At 37.4% G+C, this 25,005-nt stretch overlaps 7 protein-coding genes across 7 annotated transcripts; 4 read left to right on the forward strand and 3 right to left on the reverse strand.

Annotated features, from left to right (window-relative positions):
• Positions 1-5,256: 5,256 nt before the first annotated feature.
• On the forward strand, positions 5,257-5,686 carry SS1G_13130 (predicted protein; the record flags this gene model as incomplete). The annotated part of the gene is made up of 2 exons (XM_001585987.1): positions 5,257-5,326; positions 5,595-5,686. The coding sequence occupies 2 exons, from the start codon at positions 5,257-5,259 to the stop codon at positions 5,684-5,686; spliced, it is 162 nt and encodes a 53-aa protein (XP_001586037.1).
• A 2,353-nt stretch (positions 5,687-8,039) lies between these two features.
• On the reverse strand, positions 8,040-8,549 carry SS1G_13131 (pectin; the record flags this gene model as incomplete). Its single annotated transcript, XM_001585988.1, has 2 exons — positions 8,040-8,260; positions 8,516-8,549. 2 exons carry the CDS (start codon positions 8,547-8,549, stop codon positions 8,040-8,042), a joined length of 255 nt encoding a protein of 84 aa, XP_001586038.1.
• Positions 8,550-9,730: 1,181 nt separating this feature from the next.
• Positions 9,731-10,291, reverse strand: SS1G_13132 (predicted protein; the record flags this gene model as incomplete). The annotated part of the gene is made up of 3 exons (XM_001585989.1): positions 9,731-9,851; positions 10,023-10,063; positions 10,166-10,291. 3 exons carry the CDS (start codon positions 10,289-10,291, stop codon positions 9,731-9,733), a joined length of 288 nt encoding a protein of 95 aa, XP_001586039.1.
• Positions 10,292-12,985: 2,694 nt separating this feature from the next.
• SS1G_13133 (predicted protein) lies at positions 12,986-14,542 on the reverse strand (the record flags this gene model as incomplete). The annotated part of the gene is made up of 5 exons (XM_001585990.1): positions 12,986-13,334; positions 13,602-13,886; positions 13,949-14,016; positions 14,280-14,299; positions 14,359-14,542. The coding sequence occupies 5 exons, from the start codon at positions 14,540-14,542 to the stop codon at positions 12,986-12,988; spliced, it is 906 nt and encodes a 301-aa protein (XP_001586040.1).
• Positions 14,543-15,791: 1,249 nt separating this feature from the next.
• SS1G_13134 (hypothetical protein) lies at positions 15,792-17,647 on the forward strand (the record flags this gene model as incomplete). The annotated part of the gene is made up of 5 exons (XM_001585991.1): positions 15,792-15,845; positions 15,933-16,191; positions 16,490-16,833; positions 16,885-17,284; positions 17,355-17,647. 5 exons carry the CDS (start codon positions 15,792-15,794, stop codon positions 17,645-17,647), a joined length of 1,350 nt encoding a protein of 449 aa, XP_001586041.1.
• Positions 17,648-19,399: 1,752 nt separating this feature from the next.
• Positions 19,400-22,386, forward strand: SS1G_13135 (predicted protein; the record flags this gene model as incomplete). Its single annotated transcript, XM_001585992.1, has 3 exons — positions 19,400-19,415; positions 19,810-20,655; positions 20,918-22,386. The coding sequence occupies 3 exons, from the start codon at positions 19,400-19,402 to the stop codon at positions 22,384-22,386; spliced, it is 2,331 nt and encodes a 776-aa protein (XP_001586042.1).
• Positions 22,387-23,879: 1,493 nt separating this feature from the next.
• Positions 23,880-24,263, forward strand: SS1G_13136 (predicted protein; the record flags this gene model as incomplete). Its single annotated transcript, XM_001585993.1, has 2 exons — positions 23,880-24,017; positions 24,072-24,263. 2 exons carry the CDS (start codon positions 23,880-23,882, stop codon positions 24,261-24,263), a joined length of 330 nt encoding a protein of 109 aa, XP_001586043.1.
• Positions 24,264-25,005: the final 742 nt, after the last annotated feature.

Consider the following 25,005-nt stretch of genomic DNA (forward strand, 5'->3'; position numbering starts at 1 on the left):
CAAGTCAGTCTTATTTATAAAGAACTACAATGATGAGAAATTATGTCAACTTTGGTATTGTAAATACATAGCTTTTACGGCGAACATAATTCTGCAATCTTCGAATCCTCTGATACCTACATCATTTCCCAAGAAGTGAGCGGTAGCTTTTGAGGGACAAAAGGGGTCGGACTGAAGTGTTTCCTTTCATAACTAATTAGCTCTTCCTTCTCCCTAAACTACGTCATTGGGGTGAATAATATTACATTAAAAAAAGAAGCCTGGGACGATCAGGGAAGTGGATCCTGTCCCTTGGCATATATTATTACCTACCTATATATCTCAACTCGAGGTTTGTGGCGAAATTGTTTTCATAGAAACTATCAAGAGACGATTCGAGTGTTATGATAAAGTTATAGAAACGAATGGTTGGTGGTCGCTCTTTGAATTTGAACTGCATTGGTGATGATGCGGAGACGGCTTTGTAGGGGTGTATGTACGAAACTTGACGCACTCGTTGTCTTGTTTGAACGGTGTAATGTGTATTTGTATTGTTTTCGGTTTCCCTCTTCTTTGCCAGACGTCAATTTTGGGCAAGATATTTATGTGTTTTGCGGCAGTAAGGGATTGAGACAGTTATTGGGGAAAACTGGAAAGTTCTGGGATGAGTATGGTGTCCACCCAAAAACTTCGATATTAATTAATAGTGTCACTTACGACAGAACTCCAACTTTTCCGGGTTATCTTTTGCGCTGAGCAATCATACACGAAGAATCAAGAAAAGGAAAAGCTTGGCCAACTTGATAGTTTCATACACCATCTCTTTTATTGAGCTGGATATATGATGTATTGAATATAAAACACTGGATTTGCAGCATGATTAGACGCTAATTTATCTGCGTTAGACTTTTCTGGATGTCTTTGGTATCATTTCGTAGATTGCAGTGAAACTTAATGCACACTAAGCACCGTACCAAGTTGAAGTTTATCCAGAATTTATCCTCGCTTCTCGACTAGTGAATACTAACTCATCATGGTTACATGATTGACATCCCACATATTTCATCGATATCACTCACACTTTTCAAGTTATAATTAACACTATCAGAAACTGCTTTGAATTTGAGTTATATGAAGAAGTGGTAGGCCAAGTTTCTAAGATCGACTTCCTTCTTCGAGGACTCCATTCCAGCATAATATACTCCCAGTATGTTTTTTATTTGAGGGAAATTCCTCATAGTTACTAGTCATGACAACATGCAACAATGCTTCTGGGTGATATATATTTCATCAATCGACAAGCAAAATTCAAAAACTTCGGATGAAATCCTTACTCCATCAAAGTTGAAGAAACAGTTAAGGTTTCGCTAAGTTTGCCAACTTGGACGATATCTTTGCGCAGATTAGTGCGCAGGCAGAATTTACCACTTTGTAACAAGTTCAGCCCACAAGATTTATGAGTCTTAGAGGTTCAAAAGAAAACTGGCCGGAAGGACATAGATAGAAAGAATGTGAAGATGATGACGGGAACGGATACAGAGTTCAGTATTTTTCTAGAGTTCTCACCCCCCACATCACACTTCGACAGCGATAAATGAACCCGAGAAATGTTGATAAAACGATTAGTGGCAGTAAGTGTCTCGGGCAACGATATCAAGCACTATACAACAGTACAGAAGTGTATTCTTTCTACCTTACTTTAATAAATACCCACATCAATCATAAATATTATCCCAACAAGATCCTATTGTGTTCGGACGGACTTGTTACTTGTTGACCTATTTAAACTAGTCAGGGCCCCGGGTCAATTTTATATCTCCTTTTCGAAATCCCGAAATCTCGCTTAATACGTACAAAACCGGCATGATCAACAAGAACTAGAGGAGCTATTCACCGACTGAATACGGAAGGGATTACTTTCCGATACTTAGAATTACTCTGCTGCTATATAAATCGTATGATCTCATGATGTTTTGAGTTTATGAATACATAAGTCAGTGAAGTAATATATCTCGAACAAGGGGTACCGGGTATTTATGGCTAGAGTTTCACCTGGGGCCGCGATTCTGCAGCGAAAATCGTAGAGAAAATAGCTTGAGGAATTGATTGATCAGATGTGAGATTATATCTTCGCCAAGTGGTGACAACAAAGTGCTTACTCTGTTGCTGTTACTGCCACTAGGTATCAGGATTATTGCCAAGTCTTTTAGCTTTAAAACGAAAACCGAGAATAGAAAACCGAACTTGATAATTACAAATATAAATATAAACACAATGTGCCCAGGAATAATTCCGTCTGTTCATGATAAGTCTAGTTTATACAAATCCGTTTAGGATAATATGTCTATAGATTTACTTACTAACCCCAGTCATAAACTAAAATTTTAATACACCTTTCTTAATTACTCCTTAAAATGAATGCCTTCTACCCGAGAAACTAATTGGTGTCGTTTATATTCCAACCAAGAATACCCGCATGGTTTGCGAGCTATTCTTACTAGATGAAATATTTTCAGTTATTGGTCGGGAAGTTGACATGACCTATACAGGTTTCAATGTCTTTCACCCGTCGTATGCTACTACTATCTAATGTTGGTTTCCTTTTTAACACTTTCGTTTTTATAAGATTCTCTATCTACTGTCTCTTTATCTAATAAAATGTGTAATATAATATGCGACGATGATACCAATCAATCTAAGAACAATGACCCCATCTCCTACGATTAGCCCTAAACCTAATACAAAATCCTACCATCCATCACCAATTCTGAACAAACAAATGATTATGGTTATTGATACTTGGCAAATTGAATTGGAGTTGCTAATCAGACCTAGACACTCCTTGGATAGAAATCTATGGCCTGGACATTATGTTGGCTTTCGTGAACTATCGGGATTTCGTATTAACTTTGCACCTCTCCGTTATAATCGGTATTTAAAGACATACTTCTCAGCCCAAGTTTTCCTACGACGGAAAGCTTAATACACGCTAGAGAGATACCAGTGAATGATTAACTTTTCCAATATTCAAGTCTCCTCAAACACTGAAGAGAAAATCAAGATGGGAAATAGCACATGGAATACAGCAATATCACCGACTTGGGCAAGTTCAAATTGCTTCTATCAACTTCTAATTTGTTTTAATTTTCTACTTAATATTTTGATAGTAAATAAACAAAGCTCCTTAAAATCCTTAATGAAAAAATTAATAAATGGAAATTCCTATCATTGTTTTTGGCATTTCTATTCTCACTGTCATTAAAGATAAGTCTTATCAATATATTATCTGAGTAGAAAAGAATATGAATCTACGAAATTCCGCTCTATATCCAATAAACTCAATTTAAATCAGAACTAAAAAGCCTTAGAATATACCTTACAAGAATAGTAAAACGAGAAAACCCATTGTGATCTCAATGAGGCTTCCTATCCAGCTACCATGTATAGAGTACTATTCACAGAGCTAATTATATAAGGCCTGTGGCAGACAGAATACAGAGTTATGATTAATTTAAGGAGGGGAAAATAGTAGTGAATGTGAAATGACTGCAATCCAATAAGTTATTCTGAGATCTTCAGCTCAAGTGAATGGCATGGCTATCCCTTGTAAACAACGTTTTCATAATCAAAAATAGAGGCAGGAATTTCTCTAGCCCGAGTCACAGAAACTCATTTTGAACTTTGAATAGCTTTTTATATATCGATATTATTTATATACTAATAAATTTGAACGTGTTATTTTGTATTTATAATCAGACAAAATTCGGCAATATTCGAATCTGGTCTATTGCCGTTTTTTTCTCTAACAGTTTTATTCAATAATTATCAAAAGAATAATATTTCACTGCTGTCAAAATCTTAACACCAACCTTATTGAGAACCAAAATTCGTTTTGAAGCCTCTGATACTTTCAGACTTATAGATCTTGAGGGCCGAATTATATATCATAATCAAAGAATCTAATTCAAGACTTCGAAAACCTTGTATCATTGACATTTGAATGTATATTTTCTATGATTCTGTAGCATTCCCGGGAATCCAAGTCAATTTATATTCCATCCCACTACTCCTTATTCTAAAAGAGGGGCAGTATCTTGGCGTAAAAGATCTATATATGAAGGTGAATACAATAACTCGATTCCTATACGATGAAAATACTTCTCAACCTATTAGAACGGGTAAATTCCATTTCATTACCTGTAGGGCCAGCAGATCCCGCGGTGCTAATCCGTGAATCTGCAGTTGAAGTTCAAATTAACTGTATATAAAAGTTCACCGATTATTATTTCTAGGAGAAAGCGTAACAATATACCAACGGCAAGTAAGTCAACAAAAGAGTCTGCTGAGGAGCCGGAGACTTTTTGTTGAGCTGGTGATATAGATGAATCCCTAAGAAAGCAAAAGGTATATAAATGAAGTACTTTTCTTGAATATTAATTATCACTAAAGAAAAAGTGAAGTTAAATCCAATCAAAAATTCAGAATAATATTTTCTAGAAATATAATGATATTTCCTAGAAGTATTTCAAAATATATTTCAAGTATTTCTAGAAAGTATTACTGTACTTTTTTGAAGATCAATTGAATTTAAGTTTTTAGTTTTAAATTAAAATTATTAATTTTGAATTTAGATCATCAATATTAAACTAAAATTATTAATTTTGAATCAAAATTATTAATACTAAATTTAAATCTTTTGAAAACTATATATTTGAAATAATCAAATTTATTATATAATTAAAATATTCTTGTGGTTTAATGGTAAAGTGAGTGATCTTTGAAAAAAAATAAAAAAATAATAGAAAATGATTTATAATTAAAGACGTAAAGATCGAAGTGAAGGGCCTCACTTTTGCCGAACTAGAAATAAGGCTAATATATACTTTCTGGATGTACTATACTTCAAATTTCAAGAGTCTCATTTTTGGATATTTATTTATATAAAGATATATATATATAGTATACTTTATGTATATATATTTTCTGTATGTTCATGAAGGAATATAATGTACTTTATGTATGTACTTTTTGCTTTCTTAAGGGCTAGAGACTGCGAATTTGATTATGATATATGATGAAGGTAAAACATGTATAAGTGACAACAAAAGGTATCACTTATCACTTTCTTCCACCCTGTTCCCATCATTACGAAATGACGGTCCGAGATAGTAGTGCATAGTATCCTTAACACCAGTAATCATGTACTCGGGACTCAATATGTCCTAGAAGAACATATTGGTTCTCCGCAGGATTTACTCAGAACACCTTTGCACAACCATGCCTAGTCTCCTTCAAGCCGGATTTGTTGTATTGTGTCACCGGAGAAGAGGAGGAAAAAGAGGAGAGTGTATGTATACGTATATACCCGAGCAAAGACTTGACACTGATGTTTCCCCAGTTGACTCTTCAACTAAGGTGATGAGATTTGCGCAAAGATTCTACCTCAATCTAGTCTACCAACTTGAAAGATTGCGATTTGATAAGATTCAACTCAATTGTTGCCCCTATCGATATCTCTTAATCCGCATTATGAAGCTGACGCGCTAACTCCAAGATCGGAGTTCCAAATGTGACCCCGGGAAGTTTAAACATCAATACAATCTAACTTGATCTAGACTTTTTATTACTAAATATACAAAATGGAAGACTACGCCCAGGAGTGTCGTCGTACAAAATCCTTAGCGAATTTATGGTCCTAGATCAATGAGGTCATAAAAACCAATAGAGAGAAATTGTAATGTTATAGGTATTAGTTATCGTCATTCCTTTTCATCAGTATAAAAGATTTAAAGATGAGAGATTGATTACCATTAGACAGAATTTATGATTATTTATTAGTTTCTTGTTGTTACAAAATGTATATTAAAATCATCCCATCAACCATCTTTCTCCCTAGCTCCCATAGTATCTGCATTCCAAAAATGATGTTCCAGCAGTTTTTAGCCACTCCCAGGAAATAACAGAAGCAAACCTGGTACCTGTACTTAAAACCATATCCTCTATTCATCTTCCATGAAAAGCCTTTAAAAATTCTCCCCTGGATTACGAATCTGTTATATAGAGCAACCATGAATATGAATTTAGGAAATACCTACATAGTTGAATGAGCTTATATTCTAATCGACACATTCACTGTCCTCCTTCCCCTCATTCACACCCTTTTCAGCACCAGTATCCAGACCTCGTACTTCACATTCCAGCACCGAGTAAATACTAAATCCCAAGTTTTAATCTCCAGATCTTATAGATATATTATCCCCATAACCTCCTCATATCTTTCTAGATTCTACCATAACAATCCATACAGCTAGATCTTGTACATCATAGGAGAAACAAAAAACCTCAAATATCATCTTTGAAAATAGTTTTCTAAAGATAAAAGAAAACCGGTACTTGTTTAGAATATATAAATTGAGGAACTAGGGATTCAGTATTCCTCATCTTCTTCTTCCTCTCGAGTAGTAGAAATGTGTTTTTATATTCTGTAGAATGATAAAAGATATTACAAAGGAGGAGAGATATATGAGTTATCAATATCTCCACTTGTCTTGCCATGACCATTAAAGAGAGATTATTTAATAACAATAATTACCGTTATTAAAACTTCAACACTGTTATCTTTTCTTTAATCACTTAATACATATAATATCACTTAATACACAACATCAACTCAGTAAATCCATCTCAAATCTCTCATACCTCCCCTTCAGAGAGTAGAAATTTAATCACCTACTCTACAAAGGCCCATCCCCAATTCCCAAAACCTAGGTCATGTTCCTGTCAATCGGAGTTAGGCTTCTATTATCTGAAGAGAAAATCCTAGAAAGGTTTCTTTACAGTATTATATAGTAGAAAAATGAATTTGAAATGAAAATAATTTCTTGTATAGAAAGGAGAATGGAACAAGATATGATTAACACCCTCCACCCACATCCCATCTAATAAATTCCAACTCATTTACTTATAAATATCCTTAGTCCCCCACCTTATCTCTCTCTTATAAAAATATCTATCTGTAGATTTACAAAACAATGAGGATACGTATGACTGGGTTTCTATTTAGATGGTTTATTACTCTGAGACTTGAGAATTGAATACAGTGGTGATTAAGGTCTGGATATATAGAAAAGTACTAGTAGATAAACAAATACACCAGGTGATAAAAAGAAACTAATATCAAAATTAAAAGGGAATGTTTTATTATTGATTATTTAATTATAGTTCTAATTATTTAGTATTGTCGATATAAATAATAAGATATTAAATTCCTCATCACCATCAGCAATCCACCGCCACCCAACCTACAAAAACACAATCAAATAAACAACTCACATCACTTCCTCATATCCTCCTTCCATATAATACCTCCAACCCAACAAAGCAACAAATCAACAAATCAAATACCCATATCCTAATCTTAAACCAGTAACATTAAAAGAATAAAAATATAATTTAAACCCAAGTAGCTAGGTATAGATATCTTCAAGCTACCTCCGGATACAACAGCTTGTATTCCAAATCAAGACATTCCCAGTCTACTGACTGACAGATTGTATACTCCAGCCACGTCATCATCGGTCGATCTGTTCGAATTTAGAAATAAGATTACTCATGAATCGAGATCCTCTCCCCTCTAGTCCTTTTGGGAATTAATCAGCTAGAAGTAAACTTCACATTTAGATATTCAATCAAATTTGTTCACGTATGAATGAAGTATGTGTTCATTTCATTCTCATTCTGATATTTCATGCTAAATGCCATTCCCAGAAAAAAGAGTGATATCAATTACAATCCATCTCCAAAGTATCAATCATGAAATCTATCTATTTCTAGATTTTCCCCATGTAACATGAGAGTATGTATGTGTAGATAAAAGAAGGTATAAACCCAAAGCAACAATAAGCAAATTAACTCCATCGCACCATCATACCCATTTGAGACAGCCTGGTAGCTACTCATTCATAAACTCATAGCAACATATCAATCCGTGTCCATATCCCTATCCATCGACATCATAAACCCTAACACCATATCCATCCACCCCATCAATAACTCTTCACTTATTCCTTAACCCGACCCAAGACTTTCTTTCCAGGTTGGAAAGAACCCTTTGTTTTTTCGGTGATAGAACCAGCAGAGTTGGTTTTCTGCAATGCCAATCGAGTCATTTCACCTTGGTCTTGGTCTGCGGGTTGGGAGAGACGACGGGTACGTTCTACGCGGTAGGTTTTGGCTGGGAGATGCATGGATGCGAGAGCGGCAGCGAGGCCGAGAGCTGAGGCTGTAGGAGGTGTGTTAGTTTGAGTGGAAGAGGCGAGGAGTGATGGGAAGGGATGATGAAGCATGGGAAGAGATGAAGGGACTGAAGGAAAGGAAAAGAGTGATGTGAGTGGCGATGGGGGATATAGGAGAGGAAGGTAACGGTGTGCAACGTAGATAAGTAGTACCACACCGACACCATATACACATCAAGTAATGAAATACAATAATTTGAGACTCTTCAGAGAGAATATAGATATAAAATGCAAACACTTACCACCAGCAGTAACGACTCCAGTAACAGCAACCATGATGCCTGATTTATTGATGTAATAAGGTTAAATGCAGTGTAATTCCTTTATCCTATCGTATTCCGATATCTCGTACTCTTCAAGTGATGTCTGGAGTATCACCGTGATGAAATTCGATAAAATTCGATGAAAGTTTTGTATTTGAGTGATATGTTGTATGTATAAGATTGTGTTATATTGTATTGAAATAAAAAGAAAGATAAAGAGTACAAAATACGAGGACACCACCACCATTTGTACCTTCCTCCTCCCTCCCTTTCATCACCTCTTTCCTCAGCCCATATCCCGAATCTCCTGTTCTACAAAACAACTCGTATGACTGGTCCATCGTGCGGGGTAAGTCCAAGACACGATTCCCACTAATCTCAAATTAGCATTCGCTAAACGCACCAAAAATGCGTAATGAGACACTAATGGTTTAATACCTGGGGTTTAGCACTCGCGGAAATGCAGGATGCATAGAGAATTGATTAATAAGCCCCGCTATTGGGTGAATGTATCCACTTACCGTCGGAGAATTGGGTAGGGTTGTCTGGGGTAATTATGGGGATTGGCTGGGAGTTGATGAGGTGATGTTTGTTTGGGGTGATTTTTGCAGTGGAGTTTTGTTAGATGGTTCTGGTTGTTTTTTTAATGCATTAATTGGGGAATTGAGTCAAATTTGAGATGATCTTTATGAGAGGAGTAAGGGAGTAAGTAATATGGGAGATAATTTGAAGTGTTGATTTGTCGAAATGAGGAAGTTAGAAGGAAAAGGAAAGGAAAGACTGTGAGTCGTCGATCTTTTAGTGTCAATAAATGATGGAATTAGTATAGTGATCGCTTACCGATAATGCCGCAAATAACAAGAACATCCATTCTATAACTTGATGCTGTACCACTACAGCGTATAAATCTAACCTGGAGCTATTAAAATAAGATACATACCTACATTGAAATGATTATACACCTCATCGCTTTCAAATAAATACACATTCCTGTAGATATTTCAATCAAAAATATACATTTCTACACCGCCATAAAAATTGCGACCGTAAAACAACACACGCATAACTTGAAAATCACCAGATCCGGGGCTCCGCACACGAATCTAGTCACACTCAGATCGCTCTCCCCAGACCTTCTATTCACTTCTCCCTCCTTCTTCAAGCAGCATCCTTTCTTCTCGAAAACTGACCATCCTAAATATAGGCGTGATAATCATACACTCGTCCCTGAACAAGATATTCGTACCACTTTCCTAAACAAATCATCTTCGAAACAGGATATACGTAAAGCCTAATCATCGCTTTGGTAATGTAACTGTTTGGATCATAGCCTGATTTATTCTCCATAAACATTATCCTAGCCTAGTTTTCGTCAAAACTTGCCTGCTTGATTGATTGATTAAATTAACGTCTACACTGAGTCTATGAATATCTAAGACGGGAAACTTGCCTGCTCATCCTTCAGGTAACTAGTCTATCAACATACCACACGCGAGTCAACTCAGCCCCTGCCGCTCCTGACTCGTACTGTATATTCACATATATATTTATACAGAAACTCCTTAAAAGGGCATTGTTATACATAGTAAACTATTTTATCAATACAATTATACATTTTATCCAATTAACAAGAACCGCTTGCTTACGGGGATATTCTGGGATAAGTAATACGGCGTATATAATTGAGAATGCTCGGATGTAGAAATATATATCTGGTACACCTTCGGCAAACTTCGCCAGTGCATTAATTCTCATCTTCAAGAACCACCAACCAGATATTAAAATCTCACCCCTTTACCTGGTTCCCGGTATTGAAACTCTAGCGAATTAACGCAACATGGCTTTCAATCATACCTAATATCGTGGCAGTGATAATAAAACTACTCGTCCAATCAAATCAATGAATGTCAAGTCAAGTCTTACTGTGCCAGTACTTCAATCATCCACAAATTCTATCTCGCTTCTTCATCATCAAATTACTTCTCCGTATTTGACAGTACAGATAATTGAGGTTTATACATAAAAACACGTTTTCTGAAGTACACCATGAAGGAGTGTGAAATTAATGACAGTTACTCTCTCAGTCACTCGACTTGGATAAGAATATTTAATTCATTCAAATAGTCACCATAATAACACCCACCAAAAACCACAATATATATATACAAACGTTCACTTACTAACATACAATTAATTCGTCCCTATATACTCGAGTACATCTTTCAGAAAATTCCTTTTCCCAATATAAATATCTCCTGAAACAACCTGCACAGCAATGGATCACTAGCCATGATACAGTACCATGGCCCGTTACAGATTCTCAAAGCCAAGAATGCCTCGGTAAATTTAAAGCGATAACTACCCCTCTTTCCGTACTCGCAAATTTATTCTGATTCCTAAAATATGTTCTTATTAATTATAAACTCATGACCAATATATATACGAATTATCAATAACATCGAGTATAAAAACCTCAATTATCGAAGTTTTGATATTTCAAAGACAGAGATAAGTTGAAAAACAGGATATGATTCAATAGGCACCCCCATGATGTACCGATCCTACAAGTTAGATAGATGGATATACCACTCAATCATTTTGAGAGAAGAATACTTAATGGCTTAGATCATAGGGTGTATATGAAGAAGAAACAAGGATTGATAATAACAATTTCGCCTAATGACTTTCTGAGTTTTTCCCATGGATGATTTTATCTTCTATTGTTATATTTTTGAGTTGGTGTTAAATTCTGAATTATATGAATTTTGAATTTCGGGGATTTATTTATATTAATTTATTATTTTCTTTAGTTGGAGAAGTATTATATTTAGATGAGTACTGAGGTATTATTATATTTCTTTATTAAAAGATTGGGTGGAAGAGGCCTCTATATTGACTATATTACTACGTCTGTAGGCATATTAATCTCCTCTTAGTATCCTCGGAGGGGACCAATATGCCTGCTTATGGTTCGTCTAATCTAGCCTGTTTAGGTAACCGTATTACTAATCACGACACGTGATTAGTACCGGTAACTTCTATTCCTTTTAACATTCTTGAGTATTATTATAACGTAACTTGACTAGAAGTGAGTCATGTCATGATATAGGTTACAAAAATCATATTTTCCTATTTGACCTTGTCCTATATGCTACAGAGTGATCTACAATTATCACTGATCCAATTGAACTATTATTATTCTTTTCTTCTTTTATTTCCTTTTCTATCTGATCAATTTGACGCTTGAATAGTCTATTATATTGTTGTTTTAATAAAAGTATCTATTCAATCTCCTTAATAATTTTCAATATTTTTTTAATACTAAATATAAATTTACCTTTTAATTTTATTTTCTTTTTATTTTTTTGTTTTTTTTGTATTTCAAGTAATTCTTTATATTCTTGAAGTTTCTTTTGAAGAATAATATTTTCAGTATTTAAGCTTTCAATCTGATGAGTAATTCGCTTTGTATATCTCTATACTGGAGAAGTAGATAGATTATTAGCAGATAAAGCTGAATTGAATATCTTATTTGCTTATTATAGCTCAATATCATTTAGGGGAGAACTATTAAATAAAGAAAGATCTAGATCTTCTGGATTTAATATATTTGAAATGAAAGATAATAGTAAAAACGGGGCTGGAAGATTATTCAGAATGTTACGACGGGCTACACAGCTACCAAGACACGTAATCACAAATGATCAGTAGTGATCATTAAGGATCACCAGTGATCATAGAAGCATGAAGGACTATATAATCAAGATGGATTTCCTTTGTATAGAGCTTCGTGCTCAAGATCAATCATTTATTATACTCTACTATTAGTTACGAATTGCATATCATTATTGTCATTACTTAAGTCCCTGCTTGACGCCTAGTTATAAACCACCTCGAGAGCCTAGAGCACTTCCACGTGATCTAGACGGCAAACCTCGTAACATGATCCCAAATATAGAAATATTTTATATTGATAAAGTTTTTAGATTTATATATATATATACCTCAATTACAAAAGCTACTAACATTGTTAGAAAGCACATGCATATTCACTACTATTACTACAATAACTTACTATACCATATATAGTTCTACTATAGCATTCTACACTCTAATATTACACACTTGATACACATTCAACAAAGATAAAGACTGACCCTATCAAAATTGAAGATTTGTCTAGTTTCTATATTTCGTAAGACCCAGGAACTCACTCTCCTTTTTACTTTTGCAATTAAGATACTTGTAATTATATTTAATTAGGGTTGATATTAAATTCAAGCTTATTGCTTGTCTTCTATGACATTTGATCCGAAGAAATCCTAGCATTCATTCATATAATCATATTCGACAGTGATTAGTCGTGCCACTTTTAATATTTCTCCCTTCACAATGTCTTTACTCTTCCCAAACGCCCAATCATATCATTCACACTTTCCGCGTCTCTTATTACCTCTGTATTTCTTCTTCGCTATCTCTCCGTGTTCTCTCATCACTGCTCCCCCCTATACTAAAACTCTCCACTTTAACCTCGAACCTTCTCAATATCCCCGGTTCTTTATCTTCTTCACCAACTCGGTTATTTATCGCCAAAGTACTCAGCGAATGATCTTCCCTCAATTTTAAAATTCTTCTTTTTCCAGATCTAAGATTTGCTTCATGATCAGGTGTTCCATGATGATGGTGATGATCATCAGATAATATTTGTGAGGAGAATAAACCGGGAAAATATTGACGGAAGAAGGGGCGAAGGACAACGAGTGTGTTGCAGAAGATACCGATGTTTACTTCTACGGTTCTAGAACAGTGGATGGTTAGTTGTTTTGCAATAATATGAGGGTTTCGATGTAGAAAGAGGTTTAGAAAAGAGGGAACACGAACGACCATATTGCTGCTCTGCCTTGTGTGTATAGAACATCTGGATTATCTTGCAGTGCCATGATATATGTTATGCGAACGACACAAATGATTATCACACTGCCATTTAATACGTCAGCAACTTTCCAAAAAGATACTTAGCTGCAATGATCTACAACAAGATTCAGTGGCTCAAGGAATGACTCACAAAATACCAGTCCCAAAGATAGATCCAACTGCTAACTTCTGCCTCAAAGGCAATTTCAGAAGATACAGCATATATGATGGAAGTATCAGAATAGCAGAATCAGTAAGTATATTGAAAATTGCTTGCCAGAGCCCACATTTGTTGAGGCATTCCCCATTTTTAGGGTTGGTGGGGATGCAAGGAATTGCAACAATGAGTGATATGGTGAGAGTGTAGGTTATGATGATGAGGGCAACGATGTAACAGCTTAGACGGAAGTAACGGCTTGGATTCACACGATGGAGACTAGGTAGTGAGTTAGCTTTGTCAATGCTTGAGTTTGAGGATTGTAGAACCGGATGACGGACAGGATGAGGATGGAAAGTTTAGTGAAAGCTGGGGCCAAAGCGTAGGTGGCTACCATAGGGCTTAGTTGCTAGTTCTATAAGTTTGAATGTTTCGTAGTAATCGACAAGCTTTGACTAACTTTGAGATATTGTGCCATTTGTTGAGGAGTCACTTCCCATAGATGTCTACCAAATCCAAATCTCATGCCTTCGAGTCATTAAGCATTAGCCCTCCATCTTCAGTTAATGACGTCGACACTCACAATTTACACTAATGGCAAAATATGCAATTGAGCACATCTATTATAACTCAGCTTCATCGGATTTTTTATACAGGGAGCGGATTTCTTACAAAAGAAAGAAGAATCGCAACTATAAATCCCAATTAGCATCCACGCCAAATAAGCGTCCGAACTTGATGGGAAACGTACCATCATCTAAACCAAAAGATTTCATTATACTAATTCTTGTATACAATCGAATACCAAGTGTGCTACTCGCAAGAGCAAGAGTAATAGTATATGCAAGAATAAAAGCTACCTGGGTTCCCGACAAAATTCCAGAGTTGAAATTTGGTGTTACACCACTAGGAGGTGGAAGAAGACCGGTAGACATATTTGCGCTGCTCTCTTACTGTGAATACAGAAAGATGTTGAAGCTCTGTGAACGGAATTTGGGAGAAGGATTCATTTTTGTATGTATGTCGAGCAAAAAGAAATTTTCATACGATGCTGCTTGGAATCGTGATCATCATTATCTATTCCGAATTCATGGAATAAAAAGTGCCCCCGGGAAAAGCAATGATATTCTAACCATCCTATAAAATATTCGATTCATCGTTTAAAAACCAGTGACAGTTATCCCGGTATGCGCTTGATGGCTCCTGTGTCGAGAATCTTGCATGGATTGGAACCGCAATCGTACTTATGATTGGCCCAACTCGGTGCCCCTTTGGATTTGATAATATTCTCCTATGTGCTCCAGGTTACTAATCAATTAATTTAAGGAGCTGAAAATAAAAGAGCAGGGCATGGTGGATACCACAGCGCTCAGTGCTGCAACGAAGAAACGGAAGGAAGGCATATTGCCGTTAGATGCATAAGCTCGTTTCGACGACAATGCATTGATACCAGAACAGTCAGCAATGCCATTATTAGGGACAAAATGAAATTGACTAATCTTAGAGCAAAGGCCAGATTATGATGGGGAAGGGAGCGGCTTGGGGAGCGTCTGACATGGCTGTAGAACGCCAGGCCCTTAAACAGCATCCGATATTCCGATATGCCGATATTCAAAAATTATCCCTGTCACAATCAAGAACTTGGAACTTTCTTTTTACCTTTTCTTTAGTATTCATAATCTATAGACATCTTTTTAGATCCTGAATTATGAAAACAAAAAGTTTTTAATATTTTAAGTACTAATTTTTAATTAAATTAATTATTAATTATAATATTTTATTTTATTTTATTTTAAATTAAATATATTACTTTATTGAAAAGATAAATAATATAATATTTTATTTATAAATATGTATTTGTAATTCAAAAAGTTTAATCATATAATTTATATAAATGTTTACTTGAATTGATACTATAAATGATTTAAGTTGAATATGAGTATTAGTGAGAGACCTGGCGCTCTATAACCATTTCAGGTGCCCTCAAAAAGGAACAGTCTCAATGTTTCTCCACCCGGGTGAGAGCCGGCTGTCAACCTACGTCCTTCTCCACCTTCCTTTTCTGAACTTTAAAGTTCGTAGTTTCACTTATTGCTGTTCCGAAATTTTCACATGTTCGTTTATTCTTCCCGCGTTAACAGAAAATTCACGATTTGATAAAGATAACCTTCATCAATATTGACAATGTCAAATTCGTGTATCATCGCTGCCGCAGCAGGCGCATTCTTTCACAATATTGTAAGAAAAAGGGAATTCGATCGTCATCCCTTTTCGATCATTTTTGCAGTCATAGCAGTTTATCTTATACTTTCGATATTACTCCAGTATAAAAGCGACAATGAAAACCTCGCAAGTAGACAAGGTCAAAAACTCGCATTTAAGCTTGTGTCGATGGTGGTAGTGTCGCTATGGACAAATATACTTGTCTATCGAGCATTTTTTCACCCCCTGAGGCATTTTCCCGGTCCATTTGGTGCTAGACTTTCCAAATTTTGGAGCTTGGGAAAAGTTATGCAATCAAAATTTAGGTGGTACCAGGTTCTTGGTGACTTGAAAGAGGAGTATGGGGATTATGTTAGGACAGGTATGAAATGCATTGTGAATGTCTAGGGAAACTAGTTTGACCACGGATTGAAGCTGATTTATATGCAAGGACCTCGTGAGCTTATGATATTTGATCCTGCAGCCATTAATTTAATTCTTGGCTCTTCATCCAAATTACAAAAGGGTCCATTTTATGGGGCGACGACGCCACAATCGCTACATACGACAAGAGATACTGATTTCCACAGGAAAAGAAGAAAGATTTGGGATATTGCTTTTAAACAATGTATTCGCTTCTTTTTTCCTGTTTTACTCATCAACTGACAATGACATTTTAGCCCTCACCGACTATGGACCCCGCATCGAAGAGTTCACAACATTATTTCTTTCCCGTCTTTCTAAAAGTGTAGCTACTCAGGTAGTCATCAATGATTTATGTATTTATTACAGTTATGATGTCATAAGTGCATTAGCATTCGGTATTTTCACGCAATTTTTAGATGGAACGCAAACAGCCGAAGTCAAAAATATTTTAGATAATATCCAAAGTGGCATAGTCGCTATAGGACTTCTAGTCCATGTTCCATGGGTTTTGACAATTCTTGAGACATTGAGTGTTCTAGGGGGCCCAATGAAAGAGTTTAACGACTGGTCGGCATGCCAGGTAGAAGCGAGAAGACATGTTTGTTTTTTAGATCTGATCTGCCAAATTTCAGTGCTAATGGTCCAACAGATGCAAAATCCAAAACCAGACATCATGGGTCATCTTATTGAACACACTGAAAATACATCCTCTGGCCGCGCTCTCCTAAACGCCGACTCCCGCGTGATTATAGGAGCAGGAAGTGACACTACCGCTTCAACACTTTCGGTCCTCTTTATTATTCTTGCCAATTATCCACATTACCAAGCTCAACTTCACAAAGAATTGACATCGATATTCAAGGACGAGAAATATAGTAATTTAAGGACCTCGCCACTGCTTGATGGTATCATTCAAGAAGCCCTAAGACTGTATCCGTCTGTTACCTTTACATCTCAGAGGGTCATACCTAAGGATGGGCTGAGTATTGGGACGGTATATATACCTGGTGATACCGTTGTTAGTATTGCAACCTGGCAAATACAGCGCGGTAAGTTTTCTTCTTTTTGTCTCCTGCACTTCTCCGCTTCCAGACTAATCCACTAACCCTGAAAATCTAGACCATCGCAATTTCAAGGATCCAACCCAATTTATTCCTGAGCGCTGGACAACTCGTCCAGAGCTCGTTCTTAACAAATCCGCCTACCTGCCATTTTCAATGGGTGCATATAGTTGTATTGGAAAAGGGCTCGCGATGATGGAACTACGTTCCGTGATTGCGAGAACCATACTTGAGTATGAAGTGCTCTTTCCAGAGAATACGAAGTTTGATGAGAAGGCGTTCTTTAATGAGATTAAAGATCATTTCACGAGTGGGGTGCCGAAATGTGAATTGGTATTTAAGAGGAGGTGACTTTTGATTGATTAGCGAAAGAATGGATAAGGAAATGGTGAGATGAGCAGAGGGATGGAGTATAATTTTGTATATTTCAGGATGATAGGTTACGCCGCAATCATCACAGACTTTTGTAAAATTACATACTGGGGACAGTAAATATTGAAGGAAAAACGTTGCAGTTAGGTATAAGGCAGTAATATTCTAGATGATAACGATGATTTCGCAATATCCTTCTGATTTCCTACTCCATGAAAATTAATGTCTTGGCTTCCAAGCAAGTAATAAACGATATTAGTGTTCTATTGACAGTGGTCACATAAGCTTCGTCTTTAAGCACTCTCGGATTCTTGGTATATTGAGAAAAGTTTAAGATCCTCGAGAGCTTGTCACATTATTTCTGAAGGACATTGGTGCTGTGAATGATACAATTCACAATTTTTAGCAAGAAAACTCAGATAAGTTGGCGCAGCATGGGGAACTATAATTATTCGTCCGCTTTTGAAAGAAAATTAAAATAGATACCACGCACTGCCGTTTAAGATCTCTGCAAGACCAGAAGAACAGAAAAGTGCAAAACATAGCCGGATACACTACTTTCCAGTCATGAGGAGATAGCAAGCATACATCGCTCACAAATATAAATCTGTCAAGCTGTTTAGTAGGAACGAAAGACGTTACTCGAACTTGAGTTCCAGGAAATGGCGATAAAGCGTATTTGCTGTTAGGGATTGGGGATTGGGGACAGAAAATAAAAATGACAGAAATAGAATGAAAGGGGAAGCGGTCAGGTCAGTGACCACAAAGAGACAATTTTGACGACAGGATAAAAAAGAGACGGTACATAGATCACAAATCTACATCTATACCGTCGACTGACTTACTACATCCGGCAACTTAAAGAAACACAATAATTGACCACCCTTCGTGTTTTTCTTTCAGAACTTGTGAAAATGTAATGTATAAAGAGATAAATTTTGGAAGTATACACATTAACAGATGACCTCAGCGCCGCGCATTCACTAGAATGGACAATGAAAACTACGCCATGTCGGCTAATGGAGTATAATTTTGAAAGAATATCTTCCGCTCACCATAAATACGCTTCCATATATTTTGGATACTCACTAATGGGTATATCAGGTTTGGTAAGATCTTAGCATCTGAAGCCGTTTGTGCTGCAATAAAGTGAGTTGGAACTTATTAACTTGACGGCGAACGGTTAAAAAAATTAATTCCTCCCTTGTCTCCCTCCTTGGTTGGTATATTGAAATTCAAGTGCTTTAATAAAGATGATTTCTGAATAATGGAAACTGATTAAATGTTTTGAAGCAACAGTGGAGATAAAGATATTAGGTAATAGTAAGTATTTAGGTGAGGTTCTTTTAGCGTGTTGGACACTATTCTTAGCATACCGTTATAGCGCCATGCAACCCTAAAGCTGCTGATAGCCGTACAAACCTTCATGAACAATGGATCATCAACTCATCTAAAATCAAAAGCTTTTGATTTTCAATGTTAAATCGATATCTGGTCTCTTCACCAAATCTAATTAACTATAAGGAGTTTCTCTACAACATTCGATGTATCAACAAAGATATCTTGTGTTTGGGATTTTCGGCAAATCTTTAGGTGTTTTTCTCGGCTGAGACCGAGTCCTAAATTGGTCACCTAAAGAGATCACAATACCTTTACAAAACTATTATTAGCCATTAACAATCAATTAGCGTCTAAAACGACTAATAAATATTAGTAGAGAGCTGAGGCACAATGGGAATCGCAGTCTGTGGGTCTATTCAAACAATCCAAAGAAGCCCTAATGCCCGAAACGTCTAATTCAAAATCATAGTTCTTGTTGGACTCTATTGACCACTTTCTTTTCCATCACCAATTATTGTTGCGACTAAATAATTTCAATAAATTATCTATCCAAATGCGGAATTCAAATTGTTATCTTCTTTGTAGATTTTAACCAAAATAAGTTTTCGCAAAGAAATGGGGATACTCAGGAGGCGGACAAAGGAATGGACAAGTACAAAAATTGGACTATTAACATTCAACTTGAGAAAACTTTTTAATTTTAAATTGTGATACTTTACCACAATTTTTGCAGAGTTTCTATATTTATAAGCATAATTGAGTCTTTTTTAATAAGATCTTACAATCTTGATATAACTTAGCAGCTAGAATGTCGGCTAAAAAAGCTCCAATAGCCCCTGTCCCGGCTGCCCCTGATGCAGCCGTCCCTGATGCGGCTGCCCCTCCAGCTGCGCCAGCTCAGAAGGGGAAAAAGAAGGCAAAAGCAGCCAAGGCCGATGATGACGGATGGGAAAATGCGCCCGAAATTCAAAAAAATCCAGCAGCACTCGCTGCAAGAAGAGGGCCTGTTGATGTCGATTTTTCGGACATAGAAAGATGGAATCTATTGCCCATACTTGCTTCTGGGTTACATCCAGTGTCAACCACTGCCGCTGGCTACCTTTGCGGCCTTCATGCTCTTGTATACAGTTACAATGCAGCACGAGACCTTGCTGCTCCTGAAGGCACACCAGTGCCTTTGGCAGACAGTGTAACTGCGCAGGAGTTGATAACTTTCAGACGGTCAGAAGAATTTTGGCAAGAGGCGCTGGAGTATTTAACTGCTGGGGGCCACATCGCTTTCGCTGACGCATTCGGGGTGCCGCAGAGTGAAGCGCAAATATCAGTACAAGTGAAGCAGTTTATACCAGACTTAAGAAACACCTATACAATTGCAGATCTCCATTGTCTTCTCGGGTACCTAAATAAGAGATACGGAACGCAATATACTATAGCAGATGTTACCCAAGGCTACAATGTTAGATGGGACGTACAAAACAAAGTGTGGGATCTGGCATACAAGGTTCCGACACAGTCCAAGGATGGTGGAAGGGGAGTCCGGCCAGTGTTGTGGCTTTACAACGACAATTATGAAGTGGAAGATGAGTCGCTTCACCGAAAAGTGCCAGGTAGAAAAGCCGGCATAGGCCATTGGATGGGTTTCTCGAGTTAGTAACTGTTTCACATTTCCACGCTTCTTCTGCACTCAATTCCGTTTCCGATACCAAACCTCATATTTTTTTCATTCCCAAACGCAATGTTTTTGACCTCCTAATACTGCTTCCCAACCCCCAGTTTCCTTAAATAATTTCTAATAAGTAATTGCTAACTTCTTGCTCCATAACAGCTTTGCACAGGGACTTAGATGAAGGTTTGATTGATCAGCAAATTCGTGGCTCAATGACTGACAATTGGACGCCTATTTGAAAGATGGGGTTTGGATAGTAACGGAGGACAGCCAAGGATACCAAGCCGACCATGAAGATCATCAAGATCCCAGGGAGATTGAGATATTTAAGGGCTGCTTTGTTAGGGAGCCTGCGGTAGCTCAAAAAGATGTTGCTCCGCGAGGTTACAAATGGGTCCAATCCGGTCCATATGCTGACGGCGGTCCTAAGCCAGGAATGGTCGGACTTATCCCACTTAGGAAGATAAAAAAGATTGAGAGGAATGTTCTCAAAAATGCTCATGATGCCGCGGGTGCGACTGCTGTCAATATTCTCAAAAAGGATGGTGTTAAGAAAGATGACAAAGGCCTATGGCTAGATTTCTTTATTCATCGTACTATCGAACCAACGTCTAAGATTGGTACGAAATATGAAGACCCAAAAGAGCCGGCAAAGAAGTACGTGAAAGGCTTCACGTTTGAAGATGGTGAATTTCTCCTAGATAGTCACGAACCCCTCAAACATCTATACGCTCGCATGACTAGAATGGATGGCACTTCGGGAAGAGTCAAACCTCGCAACCTTCAATTTTTGGAAAAGCCATGGGGCCTCGGTGAAGAGCTTCCCATAGCAGGCAAGGGCGATAAAAACAAGCCACACCCCGTAATTCTTCCGGGAATGAAAGCCGTCGCAAGCATAGAGGATAAAACAGACGCTAGATACAAATATTTAAAAAATATGGATGTACAAGATTTCAAGATCAAGGACCTAAGGCTTCACTGTCAAGCTCGAGGTCTCGATTTTCAAGAATATGGAAGAAGTAAAGTCACTATGTTAGCAGCTCTTGTCAAGTACGATTCAAGCGAAGTCATTGTGAGCAAAGCTAAGGAAGTTAAAGCAGCTGAGCCCGATGAAGGATTCGGACTACCTATGAGACGTGTTATCGCAGACGTTCCAAGAAATGCTGGTCCGCCTAAGACACCTCCATTCCACGTAACTGAAATAGTGTTGGAGATAGGTAAAGGTAATGCTGAAAATCCGGCAACGTGGGTAAGAGATTATGAAGGACGGTATGGCAGGATAGATGAGGATAATCTTGAGCCGATAAAAGGAGCATGGGGGGTTGAACTTGATATTTTGAGGTGGAACAGAATCATAGGTGACATGAGGAAGGATGCTGGCTGGGAAAGTGAGCCTAAACCAAAAAAGGAAGAAGCTGCCAGTAAGGCACCAGCTCCAAAAGCAAAAGCTGCCCCAAAACCTGCGGCTCCAAAATCGTCAACTGCAAAGGAAGGCGAGAAAAAAAGATCCGCAGATGAATCTGCGGAACCTCCAGCCAAAAGGACAAGATCAAGTGTCTCAAAATCTCCAAATGTCTCAGAGAAGGCAAAATCGCCAAGTATCTCAGCGAAGTCAAAAGCTCCAAGTGTCTCAGGGAAGGCAAAAGCTCTAAGTATCGTACCAGAAGAAGAAGAAGAGAAAGACGAGGATATGGTGCCTGAGAATATCTAATCGGATCCTGAAGATGATTCAGATTCCAATGCCGAAACAAACCCTCTATCTATTGAGGAGCCTCCGGTTGAGATAATTTGTGCGAAGATATTCTCTAAGTAACAGAAGCTAGACGGGGGCAGTAAAAGTGCAGTTGAGATGGTGTTGGAAGTCGTGTTAATGATGTATTGCTATAGTCGTTTTTTGTAAATGACTGAAATGTAGTGCTTCATCTTTTTATGTCTTTTAGTTCTTCTGTTTGTTTTTTTCTGGTTTTCCCTCTGCGTTTGATTTGATAAATAAATAGAAAGATCAAGATGGTGATAAAAAAGATATATAACGAGATGGAGATCAGTTGATAGAGTTTCTAGAGAGTTTTTGTATTGAAATTTATTTTCGCAACTCATTTATTTTATTCGCGCCATACTTTTTTTATTGTACAGATAGCAAATTGATAGAGAAGAAATGAATGTATTGTTTTTTTAATTAAAAAGATATACATGAGTGAATAGAACAAATAAGTGCTGAGAGAAGAAAGAAGTCAGAACAACACGGCGAACATACTAGCTCATCTAGCTCGATCATTGTGTAAGAGAGAATTGACCTTCTGGTAGTTGAGCTAAAATGGAAAAACTGTACAAACACAAACACAAATATCACTATAGCCATCACCCATCACCCATCACTGTGTAGGCAGAGGTGGCTAAAGGAAAACATATTATATTACTATTCAACGGACTAATAGTATACAATAATATGACAACCGAGTTGAATACACCAAGTTGTAATGCGACTCAGTACCAGCCTCTAAAAGACGTTTTGTACAGTCAAGATCAGTCGTATACACCATGAATTTGCTGCTGTACCAAATCAAATTGCAACTTGTCATATCCTTCTGGTTTTTGGTAGCCCGATCACCATGCAGTGACTACCTCCGCAATTTTGCCAGTCATAGTTTCAATTTGACACCCCGCAACATCCTGTATTTTGGCTATGGCTTGGAGAAGGGACACTAAACCTGAGATCTGATGTCCCACTGGCTACATAGCCCTGGTTCAAAGACATGGAACTACAGTTAAGGTGATCTTTGAATCCCCTGGAGGAATCTTACTGACTCAAGAAAAAAGTTAGCGGATAGTATTCATAAGCGGTAATTTGTTCGGCAACGATAGGATGATTGGAAGAGCAATAAGTTTGTGTCCACCCTATGACGGAAATCTTTATAGATTCCGCTAGTGGTCGCTGACTCTCCTAGGGTACTTCTTTTTGAATGATGGGCATACGGTTCTAATCACGCCGAGCGCTGCAACCCAAAAAACATTCAACATGATTAGGTTCGATCTGACCCATGCCAATGCGATATCATGAGATTTGGCGCTAGCAAGTTTAGTTGTATTGTAGTTTGCAGACCACCTAATCAGAGTACGAACATTGGTAGGAAGAATTCCAAATTTGATACAAATATACTCCAAGTGATAGGGAATCTTCTTCCCTTTGGTGTTTGTGACTTTATTATGGTGGCGGTGGCTGTCAGTGATTATACAAGGTTGTCTGTAAAGGAATTTTATCAACGATATGCATACCATGCGTACCAAAACCCTTGGGAGTGGTTCTCTGCATGTACTTGTCGCTCATTGCAACGGTACTACTACGTTAGCTGAAACTTTTCAATAAGGAAGAATGAATTGGCTTACTTCTCTTATTAGTCAGGCGAGAGCGCGGATTCCCGCTATATATATAATCGGGTTCGGGATTTATTGTTGACCGAGAACCACGGTAATGTCCGAATCATGTGCGGAAAGAAGTTGTCTAATCCTTTATATTCTGGTTTCCTCCATAAATTCCTGATTCACTTTGTGCAATATTGTGACAGAGAGAAGAAACCGACGGATACGTAGTCAGTGGGAGGTGCAGCTCACAAGCATTTCTTGATCAACAGTAATAGTATAAATACTCATATACCCATCACTCCTCAAAACATCGAAGATGGAGCACTCAAAAAAAGTTGAGATCGATCCGCAGCAAACATGGTTAGCAAAAGCTCAAGGATATGACGAGAGAAAATGAAATCATGAAAAGTACTCAAAGTTAAGGGCCGACTGGAAGTTCTTCCATTTTCGATTTTACAATCACAAATACAAAAATTCACGTCAACAAGAGCCCATGTCTATGTGGCTAGAAAGAGCTAATCGTATTACTATATAATCCTGATAATTACTTCAACATCAAATCTTAACTTCTGTGAATCGCAAAACAGCAGTGATGACCTCCGGTGTTTTTCCGCGACATTGTCGTACCTGTAAGTGGTTAGTTATCACTCTGTCCTTGATACTAGTACAGGAAGCACCTACTTGTTTAAAGTAGCAGTGGGAGTTGTGTAGAAATCATATCTTCTTCATCGCATTTTTAGGAGCAACTCTGTTTGATTGAGCGCGCGAGGGATTGTTGCAAGGGTTATAGCCTGCCTCCCTGCTGATCGATCACCGAGGAAAAGAACAACCGTTGTTATTTGGCTACTGTTCCTATAGTTGCCGCTGTAAAGCTTGAGCAATCTAATGCTGACTAGCATGTCGAGCTCTGCTTTCAGGTCGATTGGCGTTCACTGGATCTACGCTCCTTGTTCTCCTTCTGTTTTTGTCC

This window comes from Sclerotinia sclerotiorum, genomic scaffold, assembly GCF_000146945.2.
Source record: "Sclerotinia sclerotiorum 1980 UF-70 scaffold_23 genomic scaffold, whole genome shotgun sequence".
NCBI lineage: Eukaryota > Fungi > Ascomycota > Leotiomycetes > Helotiales > Sclerotiniaceae > Sclerotinia > Sclerotinia sclerotiorum.